At 52.4% G+C, this 12,813-nt stretch overlaps 4 protein-coding genes across 4 annotated transcripts; 1 reads left to right on the top strand and 3 right to left on the bottom strand.

Moving 5' to 3' along the window:
• Window positions 1–1,106: 1,106 nt before the first annotated feature.
• On the top strand, window positions 1,107–4,205 carry FPRO_04145 (uncharacterized protein; the record flags this gene model as incomplete). Its single annotated transcript, XM_031223727.1, has 1 exon — window positions 1,107–4,205. The coding sequence occupies one exon, from the start codon at window positions 1,107–1,109 to the stop codon at window positions 4,203–4,205; it is 3,099 nt and encodes a 1,032-aa protein (XP_031089057.1).
• A 521-nt stretch (window positions 4,206–4,726) lies between these two features.
• FPRO_04146 (uncharacterized protein) lies at window positions 4,727–5,462 on the bottom strand (the record flags this gene model as incomplete). Its single annotated transcript, XM_031223726.1, has 2 exons — window positions 4,727–4,842; window positions 4,889–5,462. The coding sequence occupies 2 exons, from the start codon at window positions 5,460–5,462 to the stop codon at window positions 4,727–4,729; spliced, it is 690 nt and encodes a 229-aa protein (XP_031089056.1).
• A 385-nt stretch (window positions 5,463–5,847) lies between these two features.
• On the bottom strand, window positions 5,848–9,114 carry FPRO_04147 (uncharacterized protein; the record flags this gene model as incomplete). Its single annotated transcript, XM_031223724.1, has 3 exons — window positions 5,848–6,446; window positions 6,495–8,739; window positions 8,806–9,114. The coding sequence occupies 3 exons, from the start codon at window positions 9,112–9,114 to the stop codon at window positions 5,848–5,850; spliced, it is 3,153 nt and encodes a 1,050-aa protein (XP_031089055.1).
• A 1,078-nt stretch (window positions 9,115–10,192) lies between these two features.
• Window positions 10,193–12,258, bottom strand: FPRO_04148 (uncharacterized protein; the record flags this gene model as incomplete). Its single annotated transcript, XM_031223723.1, has 3 exons — window positions 10,193–10,659; window positions 10,707–11,298; window positions 11,347–12,258. The coding sequence occupies 3 exons, from the start codon at window positions 12,256–12,258 to the stop codon at window positions 10,193–10,195; spliced, it is 1,971 nt and encodes a 656-aa protein (XP_031089054.1).
• Window positions 12,259–12,813: the final 555 nt, after the last annotated feature.

Raw genomic sequence — 12,813 nt, 5'->3', positions numbered from 1 at the left:
ACTCCACGATCTATCAAACATCTCATCCGTCGATAGTCACTCAATAGACCCGATGCGAATTGCGCTGACAGCAATAGGAGGCGTACGCAGTTCCTCCCCTTTCTCAAGCCACGGCGCAAAAAGGTGTTTAAATTGCTGCGGCGCTAAAAAGGTGATTGACTGGGGTCCGTTTGTCAGGCCAGATCCGTAGTTCAGCTGGTCACGTCTCGTTCTACGGTAAGTGAGATGGTAAAGTGAGGGCTTGAGCGTCGGATTGTCGGCATTGGCCAAGATTTTGTGTAGACGTCATTGTTTGTTGGGCTTCTTTGAGGGCGTGAGTTGGTGATAAGCGCTGAGTGTTGTGGATGGTGGTGGCGATATGAAGGCTTGATGGGCATGGGATTTGGAGAATGCCCTCAAAGACACTGTAATCGTCAATGGCGTTATCTCATCATCCGTAAAGATAAGAGACCTGGTCAATATCTCGATAACTTCACCTGCCATCCAGTCTCAGGTTTCAGGCACCGGCACGTCTCCCACTCACCGAGACACTCCCTCCCATCACCACAACCACCACCAACTACTCTCCGTCCTTTGCCCTAATAAAACCCCATCCTCAGTAACCCTTACCTGTATGTTTCATTTTATTTCCCGTAGCGTTATGAACCAAGACGCCACCAAACGGTCTGCACCCCTGACTAGCCATCTCCTCCCCACCACGACACCGCAAGCTATCGATTCTCCCATCCCCGAATCGTGATAGCTTCACCCGGATGAAGTCCAGATTTAGAAGATGGCTACCACGGTACGGCGCAACTTGTATCTTTGGCGCCAAGTGACTTCGCTTGCTAGATCGTGCCAGTGGCGATGGAGGTGGACAGATCGGTAATTAAGCCAAGAATTCGATGAAGGACTCTTATATATCCGGTGTCGTACGTTCGCTATTGTGACTGTTCCCTCAGCGGTAAACACTCTCTTTCTTTTCTTGCTGTTGCTGTGCATTTGCCTGTCACTCTTTTGACTTGATACTCTACCAACTACATTCCACTCGCTCACTACACGGGAACCTTTTATTCTCACTTACAATCGTTACCTCTACTGCAATAGCTTAATACACTCCCCCGACAATGCCTTCCTCAAAGGTCTTTGCAGCCATCTTGGCTGCTTTGGCCGTGGCCGACGCCAGCCCTTGTAAGCCCAAGCCTGTCACAACGAGTGGTTCAACCGCTGCTGTTGTGACTACTTCTGGCTCAACCGACATTCTTTCTTCTACTGCTACTACTGAGACTGCTGCTACCACCACCACTGAGGCTGCTTGCTCTCACTACACTCCTTACACTGAGATCGTCCCCGCCGATTGCGGTAAGACTGGTGTTGCACCCAACTGCGCCGACAAGGTCATTGGATCTCCTATCACTGTTACCGACTATGCTCAGTGTGGTAACACCTGCGGCATGACTGTTGGCTGCAAGTCATTCTCCATCAAGGGCTCTTCTTGCACTCTGTACAATGCCCTCGTTTCTTCACTCGGATATACGTTCAGCGAGGGCTCCGATGCTAGCCACTTCTATGACCTCGACCTTTGCTTCGGATGTGGTGAGGGTACAACTACCTCTGGTACTGAGACTGCTACTGGATCTCAGACTACTGGAACCGAGACTGGAACCTCCGCTACTGGTTCTGCTACCGAGACCACTGGTACTGCTTCAGCTGGAACTACAACTACTACCGGCTCAGAGACAGAGACTTCAGCTACTGGTTCCGAGACAGGAACAACAACTGCCACAGGCTCTGAGACCGAAACCTCTGGTACAACCCATGCTACAGGCACAACCGACACTGAGACCTCAGCCACTGGCTCTCAAACTGAGACCACAACTGCTCCTGGCGCTACCACTGAGACCTCAGCTACCGAGACCCTCACAGCCAACACAGACACAACAACAGCCGCTGCCACAACTACAACCTCCGCCGGCTGCACAGCCTACACACAAGTTGCCAACCCCCCCTACAACAACTGCAACGTTAGGGGCTCGGCAAGTGGTGGTGCCTCCATGAGTCAACTCGCAACCTACGGCAACACCGCCAGTGTCAACGACTGTGCCCTTAAATGTGCTAACTACCACGATGCCACCAAGCCCAACGACAAGTGTCTCTCCTTCGCCCTAGACGGGTCCAACACTTGCTATGTCTACAGTGTTCCTGTTAGCACCCTGGGCATCAACCGCAGTGGCCTTCCCGCTTGGGAGTTTAATGATCTGGATGCTTGTTACTCTTGTGATGAAGGTGCTGCTACTACCACCACTGCTGCTGGTGTTGACACTACTACTACTGCCGAGACTCGCTCAGAGACTGGTTCTACCACCGAAGCTGCTGGATCTACAACCACGACTGAGGTTGGCTCTGACACAACTACCACCACTGCTGCCGTCGAGTCTTCTACCACTGAAGCTGCCACAACAACAACCTCCGCTGGCTGCACAGCCTATACCCCCGTCGCCAACCCACCCGCTGCCAACTGCGCCGTCCGAGGTGCTCCCCAGGGCATGAGTGCCTTCTTCAATAACCTCGCAGGCCTTGGTGACTCCAATATCGAGGACTGTGCTCGCAGCTGCGGCGTCTACCATGACACCACCAAGCCCAGCGACAAGTGTGTCTCGTTCGCTCTGGATGAGAGCCATACCTGCTATCTGTACAAGGTTCCCGTCAGCGGTTTGAATGTTGATGCTACTAGTACTCCTGTCTTGGAGTTTTACGACTTTGAAGCTTGCTATTCTTGTGACGAGGGTGGTGCTACTACTACTACTGAGAGCGGAACAACTACTACTGAGGAGTCGGGATCGTCCACTACTGAGGCTATTGTTGGATCTACTACTACTACTGAGGCTGGATCTGGTACCACTACCACAACAGCCGCTGGTGTCGATACCACTGCTACCACTACCACCGAAGCTGGCGCCGAGTCTTCCACTACTGAAGCTGCTTCCACCACCACCGACTCCGTCTGTACCGGCTACACTCCCGTCCCTAACCCTCCTAGCACCAACTGCGCTGTCAAGGGAAAGACCTACAAGACCTACATCTCCACCGACACTGGTAGCAGCGCCGATGTGTGTGCTAGCAAGTGTAGTGAGGTCTCTGGCTGCAAGACCTTCGCTTACAAGGCTTCTTCATCCACTTGCACTTTCTACACTCAAACTGTGAGCGAGCTTCAGATCAACAACTGTGCTTCTGCCGAGGAGTCTGAGTTCTATGAGTTTGAGATCTGCTATGCTGGTTGCGGTCAGGCTACTACCACCACTGAGGCTGCTGGTTCTACCACGACAACTGAGACTGGTATTGAGACTACTGCTACCACTACTACTGCGGCCGGTGAGGGATCTACAACCACCACCGAAGCTGCTGTTGCTTCTACAACTACCACCGAGGCTGGTGAGGCTTCAACCACTACAACTGAAGCTGGCGCTGCTTCAACCACCACCACTGAGGCCGGTGTTGCTCCCACAACTACAACTGAAGCTGCTTCTACCACTGAGGCTCCTACAACCACCACAACCGAAGCTCAGTCCACCACCGAAGCTCCCACCACAACCACCGAAGCCCCCGTCTGCACCAACTACATCCCCCTCCCCAACGCCCCCTCAACCTGCGGCAAGCAAGGCAAGGTCTCCTGCCGCTCCACCCAGAAGCTCGGCCAGGCCACATCCGTCACCGACGTCAACGCCTGCGGCAAGCTCTGCGGCACAACCCTCACCTGCAAGACCTTCTCCTACACCCCCAAGTTCCGCAGCACCGGCGGTTACTGCCAGCTCTACTCCGCACCCCTGGCCCAGCTCAGCTTCACACCCTGCAACACGGGCGTCAAGTTCTACGACCTCGATACCTGCTACACCTGCTCCAACACTCCCACGCCTACACCCCCTGCTACGTGCTCCAAGTACGTCCCTGCGTTTGAGAAGTGCGCCAAGGACACGCACTGCGGCACGCGCGGTGAGATCTGTCAGGAGGAGAAGATCAATGTCGTGGGCGATGCGTCGTGCCTCGAGAACTGTGCCAAGAGCTGTATCGACTATGGCAAGGAGTGCAAGTACTTCAGCTACCAGCCTGCGTTCTACAACAGTGCTGCCAAGTGTACGCTGTACAAGAGCGGCAAGATCAACAAGAAGAGCACTTCTTGGGTCAAGTTCTACGAGCAGGATTGCTTCAAGTGCCAGCAGTCCAAGTAAGTGACACACCTGGGACATGATGGAAAAGGATTAGATACAGGTTTGGAGGAGGAGTCGGAGAAAACATTCTTTTCATCTTCTATGACTTTGAACGTTAGCATTTTTATGTAATTACTTTTTACTTTTTTGTGTCTATTTTAGATGGGCCTATGATATATACACTATGACTTGGGCAACCATTTACTTGTCCCTGATCGATCTCCTGAGCTCGCTATGAACCTAGCAGTCCAACGCTTCTATGGTTGCGCTGGCGATAAAGATAATAGCATCAGTCAATGTTCATTGTTCCCGCTTTGATCATGGCATCCGCTGCCAGGCGGATGTTAACGTCCATGTCACAACACCACCTTTCTAACCGTGGCGTCTTGCCTTTTGGTGTCTTCCTTTCAACATCCAACATATCGTACACGTTATATTATACAATAATACACATCTCAGCACTGTTGAGCTTTCAGCAGTCCCGGCTAAGAGCTTGTCTTTGACTTCAGCATCGAGCCGCAAGTCCCCATCACATTCCTCTCTCATTCCGTTCCCACGCTCCCGCCATTCTCCCTGGCAAGCCGCTCTCTCTCCTCCCTCTCTCTATTGATCTTGGCCTGTTTGTACGGCATGACCTTTTGTTCTTTCCCCATAACAACTACCCCATATTAGCGCATCTCTATGCAACAAGCAGGGCAACTTACGTCTTTGAAACAGTTCATAACCAACAACCAAGACAATTGGCATCCCCACCATGAACTTGAGCCAAAATCTCTCCAGCTGTTTATGTCTCCTATTGTAATCTTCCTTCTCGGCTTTCTCCCTCTCTTCCTTCGTCAACCCAGTCTTCTTCTTCTCCTCGGCCGCATTCGTTCTCTCCTCAGCCTGCCTTGCCTTTTCCCTCCTCTCGCTAGATGCCAGATTCTCCCTTACATCTTGCCTCTTCTCTGCGTTTGTAGAAAGCTTCCCCAGTCGTGCTGAACGTGCCTGCCGTAGTTTGTCTTCTCGTTCTTGTGCCAGTCTCGTAGCCTTTTCGATCATACTCTTTGCGCTCTCAGCAGACTGTTCGGATGTTGTCAGGGTTATGGTCGTTTTGGTGGGCTTTTCGCCGGGTTTAGCAGAGTCGACTGGGCTTGGAATTTGTTGCCGGCGATCGGAGGGTCGTGATGTTGAGAATGCGCATTTTGAGGTTCGATGACTGAGGAGAGGGCATTCGAGGTGCGAGGCTCGAGGAACCGCGATTGATGTCACTTTTCGTGGCGCAATTCGCAATGACATTGTTTCCGCACGAGTAAACGTGTGACTTGAGCCCAATTGGTGGGTGTTGAAGTGTCGCAATGTCGTAAAGTTGCTTGAAGTTCGAGATTGACGAATCCAAGTGGGAAAAGATCACCAAGTCCTTATCGATAAAGCCATAGCTTCGACTCGACCTCACAACACCAAAGTTTGATCAATATCTTAGTACCTAGCCGATTCTCTTCACATTAACGGTTAATTCAATTGGAGCTCACCCAAAGTTCTAGTCGCACTTCAAATCTTCAGTGCTAATCAGCCTTCTGCTATAGTTTTTGATTATACAATATTTAATCTTCCAAAACGCCTTGTGCAAACCCATTTACTGCCTGTCCATGCGTTATGATCTTACTATACCCTCCCCTCCCAATCAATCATCATCAGTGTATCGAGGACCAGTGGCGGCAGGAGTCTCTGGAGGAGCATATGCTGCAGGTGTAGGAGCACCATAATAACCAGGCGTGGGAGCGCCAGCCGCGGGCGTAGGAGCCGAGTCTGCTCCCCATCCACCCTGCCACGAAGCTCCTGGTGTAGGTGCGCTGATGGCCGCGGGAGTTGGTGCAGAGTAGGCGCCAGGTGTGGGAGCACTCAATGCACCAGGAGTCGGGGCACCAAGACCAACGCCGGGTGTAGGGGCGTCGTAAGCGCCTGAACCTCCCCATGAATCGTTTCCACTAGCTCCAGGAGTTGGCGCAGATACTCCCCAAGCAGGTGTCTTTGAACCTGAGCCCCAGCTGTCGCCGCCACCGCCATACGCGGGCGTACGTGAGCCAGCACCGAAAGCATCGCCAGGAGCAGGAGTCCTTCCACCGGCCTGCCAGGCAGGTGTACGTCCACCAGAGCCATAAGCAGTACGGTTGCCGTCGTAAGGGTTGACAGTTCGCGAACCATCGGCCCACGCGGGAGTTCGGGCTCCGGACATATCTGGGGCCTTCCAAGCGGGTGTGCGTCCACTTGCAGCTGCAGGTGCTGCATCTTGTTAGCATGCTGAAACCAATCAATTTCCAAGAAACTTACTTCGTGATCCCCAAGCAGGCACTCTGTCTGAGCCACTCCCTGCCATAGGTGTGCGAGAACCGCCCTGCCATCCTGGCACACGATCACCACCACCTCCCCGCCCAGCACCACCACCATATCCACCACGGCCTCCTCGGCTAGCGATGTCAATTGTAGCTCCAGTCAGCTTGTTCTTGAAGCTCAGACTATCCTTGGGCACCGTAATAGTCTTGCTCTTCGTATGAAGCTCGACCCGGGCGTGGGTGTCTGTTGTATCCTTGACAATACCCAAAAGACCTTTGTAGGCTCCCTTCCTGATAATAACAGTCTGTTCAATTGCCTTATCTCGGCCAAATGATCTGGGTTGTTGCACGGGCTTGTTTTCTGTCCCGTTCTTGTGAAGCTTGAGTGCTGGGTTCATCGCCGTCAGGTCAGGTCCAGCGGATGCAGCAGCGACACGACCTCCCTTGGCCGCAACGGTATTGACCATACTGGCTTTGGTGACAAAGACTCCAGCATTCTCCTTGCTGTCGTTGGTGTGTAAGAAGACATACGAGCGATGGATGTGAATAATCTTGCCCTGTCGTTGTTGGCCTGTGTACTCCTTAACGACATCTTCAAGTCTAATCTCAGAGCCACTTCGGTCGGCGGCGACAGCAGTCTTTCGCTTTGGAAGTTTGTTGGCGATCTGGGATGGCATAACCTGGCGAGTATCTCCAAATTGGTCAAGAACAACGAGCGACTCGCGATCAACCTTGACCACACATCCCACGGTCGTAGGGTCAAGTTGCACCAGATCATGAAGAGAGTATTGGCCTAGTGATCCTTGACCACCAATATCACTAGCTTCGCGCAAATCCTTGCTAAACACAGTGACCTCAGAGTTGGTCTGATCTGTCAGAAGAGTGACTTGGTCATCCTTGATGTTGACAACCATTCCGACCTCGTCGCGGAACTTGCTACCACCAATGACCTTGACGTGGTCACCAATCTTGAAGCGCTTGCGAAGGGATCGGATGGGGACATCGATTTCCTGACCAACAAGATCACCCTCAGTAACAGTGATCGAGACGACATCAGAATGAACTCGCATCGCCTTTCCAACAACACCCTTCTGCTCGCCAGTGTAGACCTCGACAATATCGCCAGGTAGGTACGTAGCCAGAGCATTGCTGTCCTTCAGACTGTGGGCCAACGCCTTCAAATCAAGATTCTCAGTGCCATCCTCAGCGCCTGAAGCGAATCTAGTGACTTCCTCTAGCGAGGGATTGACGTCGGTAGTAATAAGTTGCTGAATCTTGATGTCCTTAACCTGAAAACCATTCTCGAACTCGTCACCCATGTAGGTCCATGTACCGGCAGTAGGGTTTCCCTGGATATGTCGAGGATGGCGCTTTCGTGCCTCAACCTCGCTAAAGAGCCTCTGGGGTGGTTTAGGGCCAGCCATACCGAAAGGTCGCTTTCGCTTTCCATCAGAAGTAACTGAAGAGAAGGCATCGTCTCGCATACCATAGTCCAATCTGGGAATGAAGCGAACACGAGCCTCAAGACCGTTTTCAGTAACATCAATGACCTGAGCGAGATCGCCATTGTGCTTCATGGGCCTTCGAAGACGAACCCAGGCTCCAGGCTCCAGACTTGGCGTCTTGGAAACGCGGAACAGTTCAGGCATATCCTTGATGTCGACCAAAACCATCTTTGAATGAGGATACACATTCATCATACTGTCCAATCCCTTCAAAATGTCGGTTTGACGGCGGGCTTCAACGTAGACGAATCCCTTCATGACAGAGTCGGTGCCTCCACGTTCGAACGCGGCAGTAATGGCCAGTTCATCCTTAGTGCCGGCCCTCTCTTCGATGCGCTTCATAATCGAGAAAACAACTTCTCGCTCCTTGCCTTCTTTACATCGCACGGCCCAAATGCTAGGATCGTCCACGCTAGGGAGGAGCAGTCGCTTGGGAACAACCGATGCATCTCTGAAGCCCTTGCCAGAACGTCGATTACCGTATCGCTGTCGCAAGATCTCTGCCTGTTTCTCGGCGTCCATGCTGGAATCTATCTCGCGACGGCGATCGAGCTCACGATGTCGTCTGTCATCATCGATACCAGTTTCGGCGATATCGTCTGGATGATCGTTTGTGATAAAGTCGCCTATCTCTTCACCCAGCATCTCGTCATCTTCGGCTTCGTCTTCATCGTCGACTTCGGCTTCAATATCGAAGAAAGCTGCTCCTCGTTCCTTTCTGCGCTTTCTGCGATGGCCCTATAGGGGGTCAGTATTTTAAGGGCAGGCAGACAACGCGCCTTGGCAGAATCAGAGCCTGCTCACCTGCTGGACATCGTCCTCGTCCTCGTCGTCTTCTTCATCCTCTTCGTCGTCGTCGTCATCGCGACGTTTGGGATTGTCATCCTCATCCTCTTCTTCTTCTTCTTCTTCCTCATCGTCGTCATCGGCGTGTCGCGACTTTGACGGTCGCTCGTCCTCGTCATCGTCATCATCGCGAGGCGCAAGACTGCTCCCGCGCTTTATCTTCTTGTCATCGACATCTTGCTCCTCGTCGGACATATCGGCGGGCGCTGGGTTGAAATCTTCCTCATCTTCGGAGTCGTCGAAGCGCGAAGGGTCGTGGGAGGACATGGTGGCGAGTGAGCCGCGCGACACGAAGCGTGTCTGCGATAATTGGCGAGAGACTGGCTGCTGGGGTTTGAAGGATTAAGAAAGTATTAAATGCCGTCGATGCGAAGGAAGAAGAATAAAAGGCGCTTGATGGATGACAAAGATAAATAAAGAAAGAGGTTCAAGCAACTTTCAAGTCAATGTTGGAGCTTCAGACGGCAAAATGCCGGGCCTTGTGCAATGCACAATCGTGTAATTGGTGGGTCCCGACTTGTGCAGAGTTACAGTGGGTCCCTTGTGAAAGTCATTAATTGATCTCTTGAAGGGGAAACATCTTGAAATTGTTTGAGGTGAAAATGTTTCTTCTTCAAGTCTTACAGAATTGCATGCATTTTTTAAATAGGTCAGAGGCATCACATCGATATTATAGAACCGCATCTCAGTGAATGTCTAGCCTTGGTGAATCTTGAGCCCATACGAATGTACATAGGTACTCAATCAAGGTAGAGACGATGAATCAGCGTCAAAGGACTGTAAGGGATCGGCAGGCTTTTTTCTATGTCACATATCGTGACCCTATCAATACTCAGGTTCTCGACCTCATGAAGGTGTGTCCAAAGAAGTCTACCAGACAGGCGCTCGACCAACTCACATCCAAACCACTCCACCATTCATTGATATCTGGTTATAGTCATCATATTGCATATATCTTCTCATCATCTATATCTACTCCAACGCTAACTCCCACCAGCGCCGCCCTCTATGTCCACCCTTTCCCAGGCTTTGCACAAGCTACCTAGAACTCAATCTGGCCGCTCAAACTCCTCCTCATGCACAAGACCTCCTATAAAGCGCAAGTGTCCAGGATATAAGTTCGCGTTTTTATATCGACCAGCCCAACGTTTTGACCCTGGCATCTTCAAGATGCCCCCAATCAGACTTTCGAAAACCTCCTAATGAAAACTCCAGGCTTTGCGGAATGCAATGACCATGCCCTTAACCAGCCACACTTTACATGAATCGAGTAACGTTTCTGGAGCATAACTGAAGCTTTGACCCACGTTTTACAAATGATTTAAGTCAGTTCAGTATTGTCTTTTCATGCGACTCGTGTTCCCCAGATACCGCGTCCTGCGCCCACGCCGAGCCATTCGCCGTACTCGGAATTGGGCAGATGAGGCACCCAGCCCAGGTTGCCAATTTCGTAATCGCATTGCCAGCTAGCAACAGGGCTTCGGGGGTTCTCTTGCTGAGGAGTACCGTTCATCGGCTGGTTGGAGTTGTAAAGATCCCAGAGAAGAACTTGGCAGTCGTCACCACCTGAAGCAAGCATGCCTCGTCGATGAGGTGACCATTCGATGCAGTTGACGTTTCCACCATGACCTCGTAGCTCCAACAAAGCCTGGCCGGGTTGTCGTACGTCTAGAATTCGAATAGCATTGGAATCTTGAGCAAATGTAGCGAGGAGATGGGTATCGTGAGGTGATGTAGCAAGCCGTAGCAGCGGAGGAGGATTCGCCATCGTCTGTTGAGCGAGTGTTGGGCTAACACGGCCACCATTGGGATCTATGAATGTCAATATATGATTGAGAAAGACTGGGCAGGCAACTCACCTCGCTCTTCCTTGCCCGTGGGCTCGTAAATAATTGTAGAGTGCTCCAAACTTCGAAGATCAAACATACGGACACTTCCGTCTTGACCACAGCTGACAAAAACATCCACACTCTTGGCGCAGAACCTAACATCATAAACCTCTTTATCGTGGGCAATAAGTTGGGTCTTGGCCGTGAGTGAGGGAATATCCCAGATGGTACATGTTGTGTCTATGCTGGAAGTAATGATAAGGCTGGGAGAAACGGTGTTCCAATCGAGAGATGTGAGTGGCGCAGTATGATCTGGGGTCTTCGAGTTGGAAAGTAAAGCGAGGGGAGTCAACTTGGTTGTAGGGTTGTCGCGACGACCGATGGTGCTGCTGGGCGTAGCAGGATTCTCGTTAGGAAGAGACCATAATCGCAAGTGGTCGCCCGACGTCGCGAGCAGGTCAGTAGACTGCTTCTGCGACGAGGGAGGCTCCCATAGCAAGCGCGTCACAGGATAAGAGTGGGTAGCTTCGGCAGCCTTGGTGAACTCGAGGCTAAATTTAGACGAGCCAGGTGTGTAGACATCTTGGGGCGTAGGCGTAATGTGGCTATCGAGGATTTGGATCTATAAGAGTCAGCGATTGCATATGATCAATTGCACGTTGAGACGCACAAAGTTGTGACCATCTTCCAGGTAGCTCCCCACAGCCAACTTGCCAGCACCGTTACCCTGGGCAGGCCATTTGCACCAGTCGAAAGCGTAAATGGCCCACGGCGCGAGGTAATTGCTCGTCCCTGGCTGAGCGCTATTGGCGTCATAGCCCATAGAAGCTCCATGGCCATCGGACATGCTCGAGTCGGCGCGGGGACGGATATCAGCCAGGCCAAGCGGGGTGTTGGAGATGGTGCGCTGGGAACCTGGAGCATTGTATCTAGCGGGGTCGATTGGAGACATTAAATGCGAGGATGAAGCACCGCTGGGAGTGGTGGGCGTGTATGCGTGGTAGTTGGAAGAGCCATCGTAGCCAGCGGCTGGGCTGGAGCGGGAATAGCTATGAGACATGCCTAGTGGTGGTTTGCTCGCGGCGGCGGCAGAGGGCGAGTTTGAATAGTCGTGGGAAGGCTGGCCGTGCTGAGAAGGGATCTGCAACGGCTGCTGTGAGTGATGGGGATGCTGCTGGTGTTGACCTTGCGTCGGCGGCTGGTGAGGAACAGATGAGGCAGCGGGAGAGGATTGCTGCATCGGCGAGGGCAAGTTGGGCGAGGCTGGGACGCCGCGAGCGGACAGGCCACCAGCGGGTTGGAGGACGTTGGGCACCGAAGAGTTGGAGGGGTTCCTGTAGTGGAGGTTTGAAGGCGAAGACTCGAACTTGATCTGAGGGGGATTCTCGTAGTCTTGAGGCGACATGGAAATTGGACCACCAGTTTGGCTCAAGCCCGACATGTGCAATTCGTCGTGCTGGGGCTGGGGTTGAGGGCCGGATCCAGAGCCAGAGCCAGCGCGAGGAGCAGACACAGATGCAGAAGACATGGAGCCCACCTGCGCCTGACGCAGTGAAGAAGGGAACTGCTGTGATTGGCTCATTGCTGGATACTTTGACTGTTTCTCGGCTTAGTAGCTCGGGGCCTCTGTTTGACGGACCTGGCCTGGGGGGCTGATTGACTCGACAAGCCTCAGGTGGCCTGGCGCGCGAACAGCAGCAACGTTGAGCGAGGATGAGTCTGAGGAGCGAAATGTATGCGACAGTGTAAGACGAGGGTAGTCGTTAATAAAAATCGAGGTGGAGCAAAGAAGTGTCCCTTACGGCTCAACTGGCTCGTGGACGTCGGCAGTTGGTAAGCCAAAAGATCAGCAGAAGTCGCGGTGCTTCAAGTTCCCGTCGGTTCAAGCAGAAGTCCGAGGGTGAGGCTTTAGGATGTTGACCCGTGAGAACAAGGTAGAAGAAGCGGAAATCTTGACGAGATGCAAGAAAGAATGCGACATGGAAGGTTCCTCGTTCGCGCAAGCAAGGTTTCGGTCTGGTCTGGCCCGGTCTGGTTCGGTTTGACTTGGAGAAGGGCGGAGGGGTTAGTGAAAAGTGGCCGGCTGATGGTAGTAGTCTTTCGTTTGAGCAGAGGATTAGGCAAGCAAAACAATATT

This window comes from Fusarium proliferatum (assembly GCF_900067095.1).
Source record: "Fusarium proliferatum ET1 genome assembly, contig: FPRO_scaffold014, whole genome shotgun sequence".
In the NCBI taxonomy this organism is placed as follows: domain Eukaryota; kingdom Fungi; phylum Ascomycota; class Sordariomycetes; order Hypocreales; family Nectriaceae; genus Fusarium; species Fusarium proliferatum.
This window is presented reverse-complemented; position numbering and strand designations above follow the sequence as displayed.